At 45.3% G+C, this 20409-nt stretch overlaps 1 protein-coding gene and 1 pseudogene across 4 annotated transcripts in view; both read left to right on the top strand.

The window, feature by feature from the left end:
- The window catches only part of LOC147905313 (uncharacterized), a 109602-nt gene that overhangs the window by 26444 nt on the left and 62749 nt on the right, over positions 1-20409 (top strand). For all 4 annotated transcript variants that reach the window (XM_087399772.1, XM_087399691.1, XM_087399604.1 and 1 more), the window contains one exon: positions 19996-20082. In XM_087399772.1, coding sequence (XP_087255898.1) covers positions 19996-20082 — 87 coding nt within the window. The remainder of the gene's footprint in view (positions 1-19995; positions 20083-20409) is intronic.
- LOC147905315 (uncharacterized) lies at positions 2899-6329 on the top strand (annotated as a pseudogene).

Here is a 20409-nt window from a genome sequence, read left to right as displayed (position 1 = left end):
GGTGATGCTGTCCATCAATTTGCCAAGATGGAGGTGCTTGTGCCTGATGCTCTGTGGTTGCCAGGGTATGTTCTCATAGGCATTTATTTATGATACCATACCATGTGCAGAACTTGTTTTGAAGTGTTTGACCTCTGAGGCCCATGATGAGCTCCGAGATTAAAGGTGACCCTCCTGATTAATAGGTGGTGGCTCAGAGAAAACATGCACACTTGGAGCCCACATGAAACATATCATGGATCCTTGAAGGTGGTGGTAGCTCCAACCGAGAAGCTACTCCCCAACCTTGCGGATAATGTTGGGGCCATAATAGCTTGGAGTTGGTGTTTAGCTTCAACAAGGCACATCCCTTGTGGATGAGGAAATGCATGAAATCCCCTCCTTTAAATTCTAGATAACCCCTATGTTCATCTGCATACTCTTACGCTTGGCCTGGGCAGGACCAGCAAATGGAGCAAGGTTTGGGTACTGTTTCAGCAGCTCTTTTCAGTTATCTTTTACAGTTTGCACAGCTCACTTCTCAGCTCTATATTTCAGTCACTCTTAGCTCTCTTTAGAATCTATTACTCCTAGCTTTCACTCTCTTACTCACGTAGTAACCTTGCATTCCGGTGGACAGCACAAGCCTCTTTCTTGCCTTGCAAAAGTGCCCTACATTGTCAGTGTGGACAGCATCAAGGTCTCGGTATTGGTCGGCGTTGCCTCTCAGGTCTTTGGGTTTGCAATACGTGTGCACAATGTACTCTTTAGAAGCGCATTTGTAACATGCAGAGACTTGCTGCGCAGAAAATGGATGAAGATAAAAGGCTAACTCAAGCATGAGAGACACATGAGATTTACCTAACTATAGTACACTGTTGTATTTATACATGGTTGCCAAATCGGCATATAAAACTGTGCTGAGACCACTCCCCTAACTAAGACATACGGGAGATGAAACTATGTTGTGGAAATAGGATACCCAAACCTCGCACCTATGCTGGCTGGAAGCGATGTTGGAGGTTGGGAGCTGAGTCTTGAACTGGGGAAGATGAGTGAGTGAGAAGGAGGGCTGAAGGCCCCTATATAGGGCTGGGAACCACCCAACCTTGGGCCAGCGGAGTCCTGAACTGTGTCACCATGCTCCCTAGTGTAGGGGTGCATGTGACATTCCCTCCTGCTTCAATTCTGGATGATGATAGCTGCTGAGAGACTGAGCAAATCTGCGAAGAAAATGTGATCGTGCGGACCACCAACTGCTGCTCGAAACTTGGTTGTCCTCCCGAAGAACTGAGGAATAACAGTTTGGCACTGGGACTGATCTGGTACTGCTCCAAAAGGCCGAGGAACGAATGTTGTGTTATAATAACACGGCGGCTCAATAAAAACTCTTGAGAACCGGTACTGTTGTGAAGACTGGAAGCCAAACTGTTGAGGCCGGTCATCCCACCACGCTACTACTGCGAACTCTTGATCCTTGGTTGGTATGGCACTTTGATAGGCTCTTGGACATAGGAACTGCTTGCTGTCCTCGTGACTTGTCGATGACTGATTGGGCTGCTGATGTGGAGGCGCTGCACTCCGGAAGTCTAATGGCATGAAATTGGCTATCAACTTTTGGCATGCATTGTCCCCACTGTGGAAGATACACCGACATAGAAATGCTAGTGCTACTCCAGGAATTGCTAGGGTGATGAGAAAGCTATTGAAGCTAGGCAACCAAAACTGAAAACTTGGGAACTCTTGCATACTCACATGCACTTCTGGAAAGTGTGGTACCGCTGTCTGCATGACTGCAGTGAGGGAAAGCTGGAATGAACCTGCCTCCTCTGCTGGCGTGATAATTGGTGAGGGTAAAAACTTTGCCACCCTCTTGGAATTTGGAGCTATGGATGGAAATGTCTCCCGAAGAACTTGCGTGATGTCGGGAGCTGTGGAAACTGTAGGTGTCTCTTTGAGAAACTCCGAGAGAGATGGAACTGTGGTTGTCTTTTCAAGGAGCTGAGCGGCGTTCGGCACTGTAGAACATTTCTCCAAGGAGGAGACTCTGTATTGGATGCTCTGCGAAGGAACGGAGGAGCTACTTGGCACCCCTCTAATGACTCTAAGTGAATGGGATGCTACCTGAAAGAATTGTGAGATGTCTAGGACTGTTGAGAACACCTTGTCTACCATGAATGATTGGTATGCCTCTCGAAAGAAAAGAGAGATGGCTGGCATAGCTTCTTCGTGATTGGATACTGGGACTAAGCATGCCCCCCTGAGGTACTGAGGAAGTACCAAGGTTGTTGAGCACCTCTGATGAATCGATTGAACTGGTGTCATCACCAAGGGAACTGTTGGTGTAGACACTAGTCACTGCTGTTGCTGGTGGCTCGCTATCAGATGGAGAGGACACTGTATGACTAACCTCTCGGAGTGCAGGACACAACAATGGGAAGGCCTCGTCAACCTCTTTGTTGACTGGTACTGTAACTACTGCTTCCCTAATGTACGGAGGAAGGGGAGCTGCGGAGGAAATTGCATGACTATCCTCACCAACTGCTGAGGAATCATCAACCTCCGTACTGGTGATAGCTATACCTGCGACTCCAATTATGAGGGTACTCCCTCCTGCGAGGCCTGACACTGGTCTGGCAAACTCCTGATACGTCCTCTCCTGTTGAGCATCACGGCCAGTGGGACTGGAAACTAAGCCCCCTAGTCTTGAACACTCCTAATGAGAAGGTGAAATGTGAGTCATTCCGACTAAAACGGATGTGGCCAATTGAGTTGCAAGGGCGGAAGCCCCATAGGAACTGACCGAAAGAGGCCTAATGGGTGGAAGACCCCTCACATCTATCTGTTGCATCTGGGGTGTCCCCTTGGGTGGAGACCCCAAGATAACCAACTGTGGGGGATAGACAAATCCTTCGGGCAATGGACCCAAGAGGCTCGTCTATGGCAAATGTTGATGGGTATGAGATATCTCCAAGGGTGAAAGACCCATCCCTCAACATGTGTACACTACAGAGTACTCGACAAGATTACACTAAGAAACAAGTTCTCTATGTCCCACATTGAGTATATCTTGGAAAGACTCAATGGTGTAATTTTTTTCTCAAAAATCGATCTCAAGAGTCGATCTCAAGAGTGGCTACCACCAAGTTCGGATTTTTGAAGCTGACATCCCAAAGACGGCTTTTCGGACAGAGCGAGCTCATTACGAGTTCATCGTTATGCCATTTGGTTTGAAGAATGCACCACCGACGTTCAACAAGATGATGTCTCGGGTATTTACAGATTATATTGGGAAGTGCATGTTCATCTTTCTCGATGATATCCTTATCTTTTCAACTATAGCAAAGCAACATATTAAGGATGCGCGGTGTGCCCTATAGTTATTGCGCGGGAACCAGTTATACCTAAAAAAAGGGAGTTTGGGTTGTTGGAAATTAAGTATCTGGGATACATCATCATTGCTCAAGGGATTCCGATTAGATCGAGAGAAGATTCAAGCTATCACCAGTTGGATTGTCTCCACAACGGCTCAAGAGATACCATCCTTTGTGGGTTTGTGTCAAGCCTACAGCTCGCATATGGATGATTTCTTGACATACACAGTCCCTCTTACAGATTTACTCAAGGGGGTAAAGACACGCAGACACAAAATTCAGGTTACAGGCAAAGCTTTGTAGGCCTTCCATGACTTGCAACGGCTGGCCACAACACCACCAGTTATGAAGATCGTCTCTTGGGACGGATCGATTTCTGGTAATCACAAACGCTAGCAATGTTGCCATTAGGGCAGTTTCACAACAAGAGGATAGGCACGTGGCATATCATAGCAGAAAGCTTAACGTTGCCGAAAAGAACTATTCAGTTTATGATAGAGAGCTACTTGGTGTCATCCAGGCATTAAAACATTGGAAGCCTTTTCTCTACGGATGGATTTTCACGATCAAGACAGATCACCAAGCCCTTAAGTGGCTTTAGATAATGCCTAGTTCACAATGGAGTGATGGCAATAACGGTGGAGTCAGATATTCCAGCAGTTTGGGGGAATGATCGAGTACGTCTTCGGCCGAAAAAAAAAACCCGTTGCCGATGCTCTCATTCAGAAAGGCTCAATCTAGACCATTGAGTAGGCCACTGTGCTTAAAATCCAAGGAAAGGATCTTGATAGTATGAAGGCACAGTACGCGGATTCAAAAGAGTTTGGCACATAGTTCCAGTTAGCCACGACTCTTGCTCCAGGCCATCACTCAATAGAGGACGGTTGGCTTTTCTATAAGAAGAAAAGATTATATATACTAAACGACAAATGGTAGTTACTTCTTCATGATGCCCATGACGCCCTCACCGGTGGTCAAAGGGGTATCAATGGTACTTTGGAGAAGTAAGAGCGCTATTTCTTTTTTTTTTTTCAAGAAAAGTACTTCATTAAGTATGAATAAAAACTGCAGAGCAAGCTCAAGTGCGGGAGTACATCATGTCATGCATGAGAAAAAACAGCTTGGAATGAGCAAACAAAAATCTCGGGTGGCAGCTGAAAATGCCACCTCATCCCTGAAGAAGAGTCAGAGAAGAAAGGACAATCCTTCCAGACTCTGAGAAAAGCAACCGTCCTAGCAGTAGCAGTCTTGGAGGTTCTTTGTATGTTCGCTCAAATGGCCATCAAAGTGTGTATAGTATCTGCCCACCTGGCCATAGTCTGAGAAGGGTGAACTTGGGAGTCCTCCAAAGCCTTTGTACATCTGGCTCTCCAAATATGCCATGCTGTCATACTAGCCAGAATCTCCCAAGATGTGTCTACAGAAGCGTGGGAAGCTCTGAATGGAGGAAACGGAACATCCCGGAGGGAGCATGACTCCACAAGATGTCGTCGAACAAAGAAAGATGTGTCCGTGTCATGTCCCTCAAAGAAAGCCTGTGGACCAGTGAGTGACAACCAACAACTGATCCCCAAGTCATGAAGAAGGGTGCTCTATGAAAATTGCAAAGTATCCTAGCAACACCCTTCCAAACCGTCCTCGCCTGAGTGCACTCTCAAAGGCAGCGCTGCATTGACTCAACTGTTGAGTGGCATCGAGGACATGTAGGGTTAACCCCGAACCTGGATCTCCACAGGTTCACTGCAATCCCTCCATGAATAGTAAGCTAGATGAATAACATGATTTTCCTATTCCTGAGGGATTTCCAAAGCCTCCTCTAAAAGTTTTTCTGCATCTTTGCAGAAATCTGAAAAGAATCCCAATGAGGAGCTCTAGAGGGCCTCCAGCCCCTACAAGTGAGCTGGAATCTCCTGGCATTTTTGACTGTGTAACGAAAGAAGGGGATGCTCTTCTCTTGGTGCCCTGCAACTATCCACTTTCATTCCCCAGTTAGAGCGCTATTTTTATTGGCCAAAGATGCGGAATGATGTATACGGCTATGTTCAGAATTGTCAGATATGCCAAAAGGCCAAGGCTTCCCACAAGAAAGTGGTTGGCTTACTTACGCCATTGCCAATACCCAACGGTTCTTTCCAGAACATAGGTATGGACTTAGTGGGACCACTTCCAGCATCCTTAGGTACGCGTAACACTCAATATCTTGCTATTGTTTGTCGCTTTAGTAAATATTGTATGCTTATTCCTTGCAAACAGATGGCCAGCGTTGAAGATGTAGCTCGTTTCTTCATAAAGTATTGGTATCCCATTGGAGGGTTGCTTCCGCTTGTGAAGGCCATTTTGAACGATACCTCTTCCTCAAGCATTGGTCACACACCTTGTCAAGCGGCGTTTGGATAGCGGTTTACATCACTCGTCACCCGGATGGTGTCTCCATCTCTCGAAGCCAACAAAACCACCGAATAAATGGCAGAGATTACGGAGTCGATGAAAACCCGCATCGCCAAATCCAGACGAGATGTCTAGTATAAAGAGAGTCAATGGGTATACTTACGAATTATCAAGGAGAGATTGAAGCAGGTGGACAAGCGATGCCCTAAGCTGTCTTTCAGGAGCTTTGGATCATTCCCTATCATTTAAAAGATCAATGATGTGTCAATGAAATTATGCCTTCCGGACAGTTGGACTATGTACAATGTGTTCCATGTAGCTTGGTTGAAGCCGTACTTTGGACCTCCTCTTACCGAGATTTTCGACGAGCAGCAATCTGAAGTTCTTGATGAAGCCGAAGTTTTGCAGCGAGAGCAGATCCTTCTTCATAAATTCAAGCATGGGTCAGGACGCAGGATCCAAGAGTTTTACACTAAGTTTTGTGATGGAGGTACCCATGAAGCAATGTGGTTGGGCGAAGATTTTTTTCAGGAGTTCCCACAAATTTTGGCGAACTACTTGGAAGCAATGAACCTACCGCCAAGTTAAGGAGGGAATGTCACATGCACCCCTGCACTTGGGTGCAATGTGACACACTGGCTACATCAACAAGTGTGTAATAGGTCCCAAATATTTTCGACCCCTTTGTGAGCCTTTTCCCAAGGACAATCATGCACAAGCTACGTAAGTCAGTCTCTTAGCCTCGTTCACTGGTATCCATTGGGGAACAATAGGTTAGTGTTTCCATCTTAGGATTAGTGATAGGTCTAGGTCCAACCTAGGATAGGAGCCCTGCTAGGGTCCCTCAAGGCTGGAACATGTGAAGGGGAATGGGCTGCCTTGCCCCCACCCAATGGGGCCTTTTATGGGGCAAATGAGCCCAACCAGCAGCCTAAAACAGCCAACAAGTCGGCCAGTTTTGGGGCTGGTTGGCTCATTTCCAGCCCTACAAATAGGCCCTTGCTGCCCTCTCTTCCTCACTTAGTAACCTCCAGCCTTCAGCACTCCTTCAGCCAGTCCTCAGCCCCTCAGAGCAGCCTCTGTGCCTTCTATTTTGGACCTGATCAGCCTCGGTCCCTTGGCCATCAGTTCAGCCATCCGTGGGAGAAGTACATGCAGCCCGTCAGCAAGCTGTTGGACCAGCAAACAGAGCAAGGTTTGGGTACTGTTTCAGCAGCTCTTTTCAGTTATCTTTTACAGTTTGCACAACTCACTTCGCAGCTCTATATTAGATTCTATTACTCCTAGCTTTCACTCTCTCACTCATGGAGTAACCTTGCATTCCGGTGGACAGCACAAGCTTCTTTCTTGCCTTGTGCTCTACATTGTCAATGTGGACAGCATCAAGGTCTCGGTATTGGTCGGCGTTGCCTCTCAGGTCTTTGGGTCTGCGATACATGTGCACAATGTACTCTTCAAAAGCGCATTTCCGTGCTCGCTCGAAGAGTGTTATTTGTATTTCTCAGTTCTCCAAGTATAAAGCAAATTCTCCCCTTATTGGGGGGCCCTCAGTGGGTACAAGGATCCAATCAGTTGTAGACTCCATTCTCTCTCACCCTTATCTCCTTTCTCTCTTTATGGTACATAACGCTAATTCCTCGCTAAAGGTTTAAAGAAGGTCTTACTGTGATTACATGATCAAATTACCGTTGCATGTTACATGTTATCAGTGAGCAGCCCAATGGCGATGCTACAGAGCTTTGTAGGGCATGGGGCAAAGCGAGAGATCAGATGACATTAATCTTCTTTGACCCAGGGACTCATGCAAATTTTATCTCTCAAGAATTGACATACAAACTTGGAATCTGTGTTGTCTTGGGTTTAGCACGCTGGTTACCCTTATCATTGGAAAGCTTCGCTTGCACATATAGAGCTTTGTAGACAACGAGGAATTTAATATAATGCCTCTTGAGGGCTGTGATGTTTTGCTGGGTATGCCTTGGTGTCACAAAGATCATGCTTTGGTGGATACTTACAATCGGAAAATTTCCCTCGAGCATAGAGGAAAGAAACATGTATTGGATGTCAAACTTAAGGGAGAGTCGGTCCCTGTTGTATCTGCTTCAGCTATATCCTCAGTAATGAAACATCATGTTTCTGCGTATTTATTTTTTACAAGGGATACTAAGTTTGACGATCCACAATTTGTAATCTCTAAGCTAGATAAAGAGTGGACATATTTTCCTAATAAGTTTGGAGAGTGTGTTTCTGACTCATTGCCAGGTGAACGTTCACTTGAGAGGACTAGAGCATCATGCAATTGATATAGTGCTAGGTAGTAGTCGACCAAAGAGGGGACCTTATAGGTGAGGGCAGCTCAGTTTGAAGAAATCATGAGCTAGGCGAAGGATCTTTTAGAGAAGGGGCTGATTCAGTTCTTCCCCTTACTATTCAACAATTTTGTTAGTGCAAAAGAATGATGGTTCTTGGAGAATGTGTATTGATTCTCGTGCACTGAACAAGATAACCATAAAAGACAGATTTCCTATTCCAAGAATAGATGATATCTTGTATAGATTGGAGGGGTCAGCCATCTTCAGTGGCATAGATCTTAAGAGTGGGTATCACTAGATATGCATTCATCCAGAGGATGTGTCTAAGGCATCCTTCAGGACCAGCTTTGGTTGTATGAGTTCTTGGTTATGCCATTTGGGCTTACGAATGCTCCTGCCACTTCTAATCGGATGATGGATAGAATCTTCTGTGAGCATAGGTCTTGTCAACCAACTATTCTCTATACTAGCCTCTACTGCAGATCACGGGAGTAGCACCATGATTCTCCTCCCAGCCTATTCTGCTAAGGCACAAAGCAAGGCAGAGATCTACGTTGAAATTCACATAAATCCATTCCTTCTCTTCTCTCACTAGCCTTAGCAAACCCCAAATCCCTAGATAGATCTAGATGCCACATGTCATCCATATAGGGCCTTCCTAATGCAACATTTCACCCCTCTCTTGGGATGCATTCAATTCCTTGCCCCTAGGCACAATCTTAGCACTAGGCCCTTGGTCTCAGATCTATCTAGTCTGGTGCTATCAGCCCTCACCTAGGACCTTGACATTAAATCCCTCCCGATCATTTACATAAAGCGCAAACACATATATTACAAAGATAGATCCTATAAGGGAAATGTCGACTGATTCTTCCGAGGTCATGCTACCTCGGCTAGAGCGTAACATTCCTTCCCTCTTCAGACATCAGCGTCCTCGATGATAAAGTTTGGGAACACTCTCCGCAACTGATATACGGATTCCCAGGTAGCTTCGGATAGAGGCTGACCATGCCATGCAACCAACACCGTGGGTATCTTCCGATTTCGTATTTGCATTGTTCCTCGGTCCAGGATTCTTGTTGGTTTGCGCCTTGCAATATCCTCTATCTCCTGAAACAAAACCACACCTTCGATTAGTGAGTCACTAGTATGTAAAAATTTCTTTAAACGTGAAACATGAAAAACCGGGTGCACCTTACACCCCTGTGGCAATTCTAATTTATAGGCTACACTGCCTATTCTCTTTAGAATTGACCACGGCCCACAGTATCGAGGTGATAACTTAGCACACTCTCCTGAAGTCAACGACTTCGAGTGCGAAGGAATTCTGAGAAAAACTTTTTCTCCTTCTTCAAATACTCTTATAGACCGATTTTCATCCGCATACACCTTGGCTCTATCCATAGCCTGGCGGATATTAGCTCTCGCAAGTGCTAGCATCTCCCGCATCTGAACTACAAAGTTCGCGGCACTAGGCACTTTCTGAGGTACTCCAACTATAGTCGGATTGGCCGGTCTATAACCATAGTTCAGCTCAAACGGACTGAACCCAGTAGATGAATGTTTCCTATCATTGTAGGCAAACTCCAACAATGGTAACCACTTGTCCCATGTATGTTGCCTTAATGACACATATGCCCTCAGCATATCCTCTAAAGTCTGGTTGACTCTCTCCGTCTGACCATCCGTCTCAGGATGATCCCCACTACTCATTCCCAACTCAGTCCTTAGTGTCTCAAATACCGCTGTCCAAAAGTGACCGGTAAACCTGACATCTCTGTCTGACACTATGGATCTAGGCAATCCATGCAGACGAAATATATGTCTAATAAATAAATCTGCTACTTGCGGGGCACTAACAGACTCTCTAGTCGGAATGAAGTGAGCCATCTTGGTTAGACGATCAACCACCACAAGGATAGAATTATATCCTCCTTGTGTTGCAGGTAGCCCTACAATAAAATCCATGGAAATGCTCTCCCACTTACTTAGTGGTATTTCCAAGGGCTGTAAAAGTCCGGGTGGTTTCACCCGTTCGGCCTTACTTACCTGACACGAGAAACACCGTGTCACATATTCATGAATATGCTTTTTCATCTTTGGCCAAAAGAAATCTCGCCTCACGAGATCATATGTCTTCTCGACCCCTGGATGTCTCGCACACGGGCTATCATGGCATTGTCGAATGACTCTCTGCCTGAGATCATTCTGACCAGGTACTACAACCTTGCCATTTCTAACTAGCATACCATCCCTTATGGCATATCTTGCATAAGTTTGGCCTTTTCTGGATGCCAGGTCATCCCTTTCATTTTCCCCGGGTTTTAACACTTGAGCCTTAGGCCATAAGCTCTGGACAAACTCGTCCACCTTCTGAGTTTCTCTGATCTCGGTCATTAGAGCACTCTCTAATATCGTGAAACTCAGGTTGTGCATAATGCGAGACAACGCATCAGCTACCTTATTGTCTTTTCCTCTTCGGTACCGAATCGTTATATTAAACTCCTGCATGAGCTCTGCCCACCTAGCTTGGCGGCCCCTCAAGTCAGGCTGTTTACAGAAATGTTTCAGAGTATCATGATCCACATCCACATAAAACTCTGAACCATACAGATAATGCCTCCATGTTTTCAAAGCATGGATAACAGCATACAACTCCAATTCATGAGTTGGCCAATTCCTTTGAGAGGGAGAAAGCTTCTTGCTTTCGAAGGCTACTGGCCTTCCCTCTTGAAGGAGGACTGCTCCTACCGCAATGCCACTTGCATCGGTTTCTAGGAACAACGGTTTCTGGGGATCAACTATTTTTAACACCGGTCCTGAGACCACAGCTTGTTTTATGGTGTTAAAACTTTCCTGTTGATTCTGTCCCCAAATAAAAGGTACTTTATCTGAGGTCAGATCAGTCAATGGCGATACTATTCCGGAATATCCTTTGATATGCCTTCTATAAAACTGGACAAATCCCAAGAATGATCGCAAACGCGGTCAGACTCTGAGGGATTGGCCAAGTTAGTATCGCAGCCACTTTCTTCGGATCCATTTCTACCCCCTGTGGAGTAATTATGAACCCTAAATACTCAAGCCTAACCATACACAGTATAGTTTTCTTTTTATTCACGTAAAGACTGGCTTTCCTCAAAGTACTGAACACTATCCTTAAGTGCTCACAATGCTCAGTAACACTTTTACTGAATATCAAGATATCGTCAATAAAATGTACTACGAACTTTCCGATATACGGACGTAGTAAATCGTTCATAAGCATGACGAAGGTCGCTGGAGCATTGGTAAGTCCGAAGGGCATCACCAAAAACTCATAATGACCAAACCTGCTCCTGAAAGCGGTTTTATGCACATCCTCGGCTCTAATCCGGATCTGATGGTAGCCGCACTTAAGATCTATCTTGCTGAAAATCACGGCTCCATGTAGTGCATCTAGCAAATCATCAATCCGAGCCATCGGATACCTGTGCTTAACAGTGATATTATTCAATGCTCTGTAATCTATACAGAGGCGAAACGTATCATCCTTTTTCTTCTTTAATATCACTGGTGAAGCAAAAGGTGAGAAACTTGGTTGAATCTGCCCCAACTTGAGGTATTCTTCCAGTTGCCTACGCACCTCCGCTTCTTCAGTAAAACTCATTCTATAGGGAGGTCTATTTACAGGTTCTGCCCCCGGGATCAGCTCAATCTTATGCTGAACTTTCCGCTCTGGAGGTAACCCATAAGGTAGTTCATCCCTAAAACATTCAGAGAACTCCTCTGTTATAAGATTAGCCAGCTTGGCCATCTCATCACTTTGCGTAACATCAGTGCTAGCCGAAGACTCATCCACCGACTCTACCGATGCTGTGCAAAGGTATAAAAACTCTACTTGAGCCTTTCTGATTTCCATCACGGAAACCAACGGTCCCTGAGGTATATCTTTTTCACCTCGCAAGACATAAAGCACATCATTCATCTTGAATTGATATACGTGCTTTTTCCAATCAATGGCTGGATTCTTCCTAGAATGCCACGCCATTCCCAGGGCTATATCCGCATGAGCAAGCTTGGTTATTTCAAAATCAAGCTTCTCAGCATAGTCCTGAATCCGAAGCTCTAACTGGGTAACCCTTTGGTCCCATACTTCAGTTGAACTTCCATCGGCCATCCTGATTGTATACGCATAGTCAGATGGACTTGTCTTTAATTTCAGCCTCTTCACGAGCTTGGAGTTAATCACATTGTGAGTTGACGCTGAGTCAAACAACACAATGACATCATGACTGGCCACTTGCCCTTTCATTTTGATTAACTCCGTATCATTGAAGGCTGTATACCCCGTTGCTGCGGGCTTAGATAGGATGTTATCAGGTGCACTCGTCACTAACTTAGTAACAGACACACAGAACAAACAAGGTACTAACCTCTGAGAAGATCCCGCTTGCATCTCTTCCGCTCTGGGACTTCCCTGCATCTCCACGTCGCACTCTGAGATCACCATCTCAGCCATCCGACGATCTTTATTACGTATACAATCTCTCCACTGATGAGGTTGAAGGCAACCAAAGCATAATCCTTCTCTCCTCGCTTTTTCCCTTTGTTCTGGGTTCAAGGGAGACTTAGACCAAGCCCGGGCTGCCATTGGATTTACTTTCCTCTTCACTCCAATGGTGGTACTTGGTTTAGGAGTTTCAGCCGGTCTCGCCTGCTTGGCTTGACCACTCGGCTGCGAACCACTCCCTCTACTAGCCCACTTCTTCTTAAACCCAGATTTCTTCGGATACCCATACTGGGTTCCGACCTGTGCAAACCCACTTGGCTTGCTGCCCTTGGCATCCTCGTAGTTCAGGGCTATAGCTATTGCATCATCTAGCGTGTTCGTGTACTTAGCCCGAACTTCCATTTTTATTCGATCATTCAATCCAAATATGAAATCTTTCACTTGGATTGATTGAGGCAGGGGTTCGTCAACCTTCATTACACTCTCTCGAAACTTATCAGTGTATTCTGCCACTGATAAATTTCTCTGACGAAGGTTCCTATATTGATCCCAAGCTCGGGATGCCTCGTCAGGAGGTAAGAAGTGTTTCCTGAACTCTCTTTTAAACCCCTCCCAGGTAGTGGATGCTATGCCATCTTTTTGTTGTTTAATCCACCACCGATCCGCAGCCTCACTAAACATATGGGTGGCCTCGCGGATCTTTTTGATGTCATTTCTGATCTCACAAATGGCGAACGCCTCGTCCCATTTGTGTAACCAGGTCTCAATGACATCGGAGCTACGGTCGTTCATCCGACCAGAATACTTTTCCGGTCTGTAATTCGCAATATTCGGCACTTTAGCCTTACTAGGCTCGACCATATGGACACTAGACTCCAATTCCATTGGAGCCTTTCCCTTCTCTTCTCGAGAAGGTCTGGCAGACATACTCTGTAACGCTCTCCTAAGTTCAGATTGTCCTGCGTTGGCTTGTAATTGCTGCGCTAACAACTGTTGCAAGGCATCCTCCAGCAATGCAATTCTGCCAGATAAAGTGTGAGCTACTGGGCGCGATCCCTGTTGGGTCGGCCGGACTCCTGATTCACCAGGGTCCCTCCTGGAAGCCCCTTCTTCTGGTTCCATTCAGGTCAATGGGTGGTTTTCTTTAAAAAAAAAAAAAGACACAGCTAGAAAACTGTATTTACAAACTGATGCAATTCAGTGTACTGACACTCTGACACAATTCCCTATACTAGGGAATACCTGCAATCCCAGATTCACACTAACTAGGCATTTGATACATGCATATATCCCAAATCCTGCTTTCCCTATACTAGGGAAATTCCTGCAAGTCAACTCAGACTAAAATACACAGGCATAGTCTCAAGCATAATCTGTCCCTGCTACCATCCAAGCTTCATGCAGGCTGATCACTCACGAGATCCTGTCTATGGAGTAGAGCATCAACTGACTAAATCGAGAAGGAAAAAAAAACACGAAACTGATGGAGGTCAAAGAGAGCTCCCTGGTCATCAACGGTTTCGTCACAGCCGTCTTGGTTCCATGCAAATCCAGCCAATAGTCTCCCGCACTCCTGCGACCAGTCTGCAGTCACAGCTTATGTACAGGCTGCTTGGCGTTGGAGATCTTGAGCGTATGTGCACCAGGGAAGCAGGTCACAGCTCATTACGGGTCACCAGATTGTCCTGCGTCGCCTCTGCGCTCCTAACCTGTCGTCCGCTCCAGAACTCGACGATCACGCTTTGCGTTATAGGCCTCCACCAGCGGGTGGAGGCCAACATTCATGTATGGCACTCCCGAAACACCACACGTGGCCCAGCAAGGGCCTTGTGACTAACCAGTAGGAAGAGTCACTTGGAACCGTCTGCCCTCTCCAACCGAGCTCACATGTCAAGAAAGCTAGGCGCCAAGGCGCAGCCCCTCTCCAACCAAGACACAATTGACGAGCGGAAGAGTCCGTGATGAAATATGCCTCCAAGCCACCAACCTGTGCATCGACAGTTCTGGCCAAGCCCCCGGACGACGTGCATACCAGGTCCTCCACGAGCTCACGCGACCTTCAGATGGATCCTTGCCCACGCGACGGGCCAAGGCTGATCCTTGGGCCAAGCACATAGCTCCCGCGATGCCAAACATCCAGCTTGTGAGCTCTTGCATGCGCCATTAGCCCGTTACTGCTCGTCGGCCAGCCAGCCTTCAAGTTCGTCAACGTGCGTGATGATACCAACTGTCACCTTATTTCTAAGGTCACGTCACGTCGTTACAGGGATCCAAGTCCCCTCGCAGGCCCTTCACAAACAACGTCTCCCGTCCCTTGCTCACTCAACCGAGCTCTGATACCAATTGTCAACCAACTATTCTCTATACTAGCCTCTACTGCAGATCACGGGAGTAGCACCATGATTCTCCTCCCAGCCTATTCTGCTAAGGCACAAAGCAAGGCAGAGATCTATGTTGAAATTCACATAAATCCATTCCTTCTCTTCTCTCACTAGCCTTAGCAAACCCCAAATCCCTAGATAGATCTAGATGCCACATGCCATCCATATAGGGCCTTCCTAATGCAACATTTCACCCCTCTCTTGGGATGCATTCAATTCCTTGCCCCTAGGCACAATCTTAGCACTAGGCCCTTGGTCTCAGATCTATCTAGTCTGGTGCTATCAGCCCTCACCTAGGACCTTGACATTAAATCCCTCCCGATCATTTACATAAAGCGCAAACACATATATTACAAAGATAGATCCTATAAGGGAAATGTCGACTGATTCTTCCGAGGTCATGCTACCTCGGCTAGAGCGTAATAGGTCTTTTGTGGACACTTTCTTCGATGATATGGTAGTGTACCCAAAAGATGAGGTAGAGATAGGAAGCATCTGGTAATAGTATTTGCAGAACTCAGCAAGAATAGGCTGATTGTAAATGCAAGTATAGTGAATTCTTTATGCCTGAGATTCACTTTTAGGGACACATTGTCTCTAAAGTTGGAGTGCGCATGGATCCTGCTAAGATTGAAGCAATTCACAATTGGCGAGTAGAGCTGAAAAATTTGCATGAAGTACGAAGCTTTTTGGGCTTATGCTCGTACTATAGGCGGTTCATACACCCTTTCGCTGAAATTGCTTCACCTCTCTATGCTATGCAGAAGAAGGAAGCATCCTTCATATGGGCTGAGAATCAGATTGCAGCATTTGAGATGCTAAAGAAAAGCTTACCACAGATCTAGTGTTGATCTTACCAAGTCTGCGGAAAGCTTTTCATGTTCAAGCTGGTGCATGTGGGAAGAATGGCCTTGGAGTGGTAATTATGCAGGAAGGACGGGTAGTGGCCTATGAGAGTAGGATTTTGCAGGATGATGAGGGACATTTGGGCATTAATGAAAAGGCATTGTTGGCTGTAATTCATGCCCTTGCTACATGGAAGCACTATTTACTTGGGGCTGATTTCATAGTGCAGACAGATCATCAGTCTTTGAGATATTTCCTCACTCATTCAAAATTATCTGAGAAGCATATGCATTGGTCCAATTTCTTATCTATATTTCACTTCCAGATAGTACATGTTGAAGATAAAAAGAACGTAGTGGGCGATGCATTGTCAAGGAAGCCTCAGGTTTCCGGAGTAACCCTTGCTTACCACACAGTGCGTTAGATGCAATGAAGGACCAGTATGCTCAGGATGAGGATTTTTCTAGGATTTATGATCAGATGTCTAATAATCAACGGCATGACCATTATGGTATCAGAGATGGATTTATTATGATGCATGGACGCCTTTGTGTCACAAAGTAAAGATTATGATAGAAAGTCATGCTCCACCGTATGCAAGGCATAGAGGCATTGATGCCATGGTGAAAGCAGTGGAGCACTTTTTCTATTAGCCAGCTTTGAGAGGGGATGCGGATGCCTTTGTCTGAACATGCATCATTTGCCAGAAGGTCAAGTTTTACCAACAAAAGACACTTGGATTGTTGCAACCATTGCCAATCCTAGATAGACCGTGAGGGAGCATTGCCATGGATTTCATATTTGATCTTCCTAGGACATCTACAGGGAATGATGGCCGTTGGACTATTATATACCGATTCAGCAAGCAGGCACACTTTATTCCATTGAGGAAGAAAATTACAGCGGATCACGTGCCAAGGTTGTTCATGTAGAACATTTTCAAATATCATGGGATGCCTCAGTCTATCGTGAGTGACAGAGATCCGCGTATGACGAGTCTATTTTGGAGAGGGCTCTTTAAGAATATGGACACTACATTGAGATTTTCATCTTCCTTTCATCCTTAGTCAGATGGGCAACCCGAAGAGGCTAATTCCACTGCTCTTGATTTGCTGAAATGTTATGTGTATGAGCATAAGACACAATGGAAGTAGTATTTGCCCTTAGTGTAATTTTCCTACAACCATACTGTGCATACTTCCATTGGGAGAAGCTCCTTTTGCAATAGTGGAAGGGGGTAGGAAAGTTTCGCCTATCTTGCATACTAATGATAAGGTTTTTGAGGTTGATAAGTATGTTGAAAGCATGGATGTGGCATATAAAGGTGAAATAGGCTCTCCAGAAGACTCAGGCCAAAAAAAAAGAAGGCAGCTGATCGTCACCGTCGTGAATTGATCTTTAACAAAGGTGACTGGGTTCTTTTGTGTTTCGAAAAGGCAAGGTTGAAAAAGAAGAGGGGCAAAGACCGGTTGTTCCCCAAGCTCAGCATGAGATATTATGGGCGTTTTTAAGTTTCAGAGAAGTTAAGCGATATAGGTACAAGTTGAAGCTACCGAATCATTGGAGGATTCACAATGCTTTTCATGTGAGTCTCTTTAAGCCTTTCAAGGGCGATGTGCTAGAGGATATGCCTCAAGGGCGATGTGCTAGAGGATATGCCTGTTGAGATGCAACTAGAGGTTGAGAAGCTTGATGAGATCCTAGTTCCACATAAGAAAAGGAAGATCAGAGGTAGAATTTACCACCCCGCTACTTCGTATCTTCATTGCATGCAAAGTGGTTGGAAGAGGATGATCTGGCATATAAACCTCAGTTATTATAGCGCTATCTAGAATCTTTTCAGCTTGAGCCGACTTCACTTGTGGCTCCGTCAGGCTCAACAAAGCGTAGGTCTGTAGCATTGTCTAATGCTCAAGAGAGGGGTAGTACCTTTGTTCCTTTTCCACAGACAAGCTCAGATATCTAGAGATCTCTTGGTGACATTGTATGTTTGTTGATAGTATATCTGCCTTGAGACTTCTATGATAAGTGTACTAATCACTATGAGTTGGTTTTTGCAGTTTATATAGATTGCTATCCTAGGTTTTGAACAATCATATATGCTGTCTCAAATGGTAATACATGCTTTCATGTTGGTATATTCACATGTATTTCAGTTACTATATATTTTTGTAACATCTTGATGCAATTGAGGTTGCGTGTCATGTTTCAAGAGAGGGGTATGTCATGAGGGCATGAGTTTTGTACTTGCATGTAGGCACGACCAAGAAAAACTAGCTGGCAAAGCCGCGAGGTATGGATGTGCAAGTTTTCCCCCTAGGGAATTGTGGTTTGATACTGTCAACATACTGCCACCTGAGTTAGTGGGATAAATGAGACGTTCAAGTCCAATAAGTCCAAAGAGGGGGCAAAGTACCCTTAGGATTGAGGTTGGCCATTGGTTTGGCCCCCTTAGAAGGGACAAGGGGCAAATGAGCTTTAAAGTTGGTCATTGCTTTGATCACTTGGGACTTGGGGGCATTTTTAAAAACGTGGGCTTTCATGTGGCATGTCCATGCAAAAATGCAATTAGCAAGGTGGTCTGTGGAAGGTCCCAGGAAGGGAAAAAGTCACGGAAGGTGTTTTCACAGAGCGGGGAAAAATGGGCTGAAAGGTTGGTCAACAAGGCGGTGCATTGAATGCTATGAAATAGTCCGTACAACTGTATGGTAGACACAGGACAGTACTGAAGCATTTCGTACAGCCGTACGGTAGACGTTGAAATCTGCACGATTGTGAAGCTGCTCGTACAGCTGTACGATAGGCGATGGACAGATCTGTACAGCCGTACGTAGAGGGTCTTGAAGCAGACAGTTTGGAGTTCGTACAGTTCTGGTGTAGGCCGTACAGCCATACGTGGGAGCTTTGAAGCACTCCGTACAGGTTGTACGGACTTGTGAATAGTTAATGTTGATCAGCCGTACAACTCGTGGGCTGTTTGCAGAGGCCGTGGGCTAGGTGCACGTGCATTTGAGCTAAGGATGCTTGGGCAGCTAACTGTGTGGCAGTGTGTATAGAAAGCTTTCCAGGTGATGTGCATTGGCTGTGGATGAGCTTGGGCTCCGGGCTGGTAAAGAATTTACTCATGCTTTTTAGTTATTGCTATTGGGTAGTGAGCTGTGTTTTTGGACATAATTGCTTGGCAGGGTGATACACAGTGAATGCTTGCAGAGCAAGTTCCTGCTTCCAAGGATTGGGCAGGTTAACTATGCTTTAACCCATTGCTTGGGTATTCCAGTGAGTCAGTGGTCACTTGTGGTAGTTTGGGGAGTTGTGTGACCCCGTATGGGCTGCTAGCAAGAGCCCAAGTTTTATGGAGGTGTTTGCACTGAATTGGATGCCTATTGCCATTGGGATTTGAGAGCAGGGCGCTAATGGTTGGGATACTGGTGCCTACTGAGAGTGGGAAGAGCACTGAATGCAAGTGAGTTTGAGTTCATTGTGTAATCTACTTGCTGGACTCTCCAATTAATAAAGAGAGACCTGAAGGGGCGCCAAGGCTTTGGGCCCAGTCTGTGTTTGCTATTGAGTAGGAGCGCTCTAGCTCCCCCAATCTGTGTTTGGGTTACTTGCTGAATATTCTTGTGTGACGTCTTTAGCTGGTTAGTTGTCTTTATTGCCGTCTTGTTGGTCTTGAGACCAGTTTGAAATGGTGCTGAAAGTGAAAGCTTGGATGGTAAGGTCCCGATACTTGTAGCGTTTCACCTCAGCATTGAATCCTTCCGTGCATGCAAAAGATCCCTTGATTACTTAGCAACCCGGATGACATTGCAAGGCTGTTTATTGTACTAACCTTGTAACAACCAAGTGTCTTTAAAGTGGCTATGCTGTAGAGTCTCAATTTACAAGACCTGCTCATGTATGTTAAGAAGTGAATCAAGGAACTTTAGGCACTTTATAGGAAGTGTCTCTTGTGCAATGGAGTGAGTGCTAAGGCAAGCGGGATACAGGCAAACCTAAAGCTACAGGCGAGTGTATGTTTTGATGCTTGGATCTAGACATTCATTTTGTTAAAGCTGGTAAAATTCAGCATTTAATTTTTAGACGTTTGGCTGCCTTGAAGATACATTCATATTCATTCCTTGCTCTTTCTTCATTTCAACATCAAAACACTTTGGCTTCTAGTTTTGAACTATTGGAATTGTGTGCTGCTGCTCAACCTTTTTTTCTCCTTTTTTGGTTAGGTGAGTGTTGCAGCTGATTCTGATTCGACCTCTCTCTATGTTTTGTGTCGAAGATGGATAAGGAATGACGTCCCAAGGAAAGATCAGGTGTGTTGAGGTGTATATGTGTTTTTGTTCAAGCAAAATTGTGGGAGAAGTGTGGTGCAATGGTTGGCTGCAAAACAGTATTAAGAGAATTTTGAAGGTTAAGCCTGTGTTTCTCGTTTGGGTTTCTGCTGTATTGCCCTTGGAAACAAGGAAATTTCTATGATGGAGTTTATGGTTTTGTATCTTGAGGGTGACTATCATGAGGTTAAGACTGCAGCGGTTATCTTGCCTTTATACATACATGCACGAATGTATTCATGTATGTATGTATATATTCACACACTCATGCACACGCACACGCACAAGCACACACATATACATCTATAT

Source organism: Dipteris shenzhenensis, chromosome 1 (assembly GCF_047967505.1).
Source record: "Dipteris shenzhenensis isolate YYH24624 ecotype China chromosome 1, Dip_SZ_1.0, whole genome shotgun sequence".
NCBI classification, from domain to species: domain Eukaryota; kingdom Viridiplantae; phylum Streptophyta; class Polypodiopsida; order Gleicheniales; family Dipteridaceae; genus Dipteris; species Dipteris shenzhenensis.
This window is presented reverse-complemented; position numbering and strand designations above follow the sequence as displayed.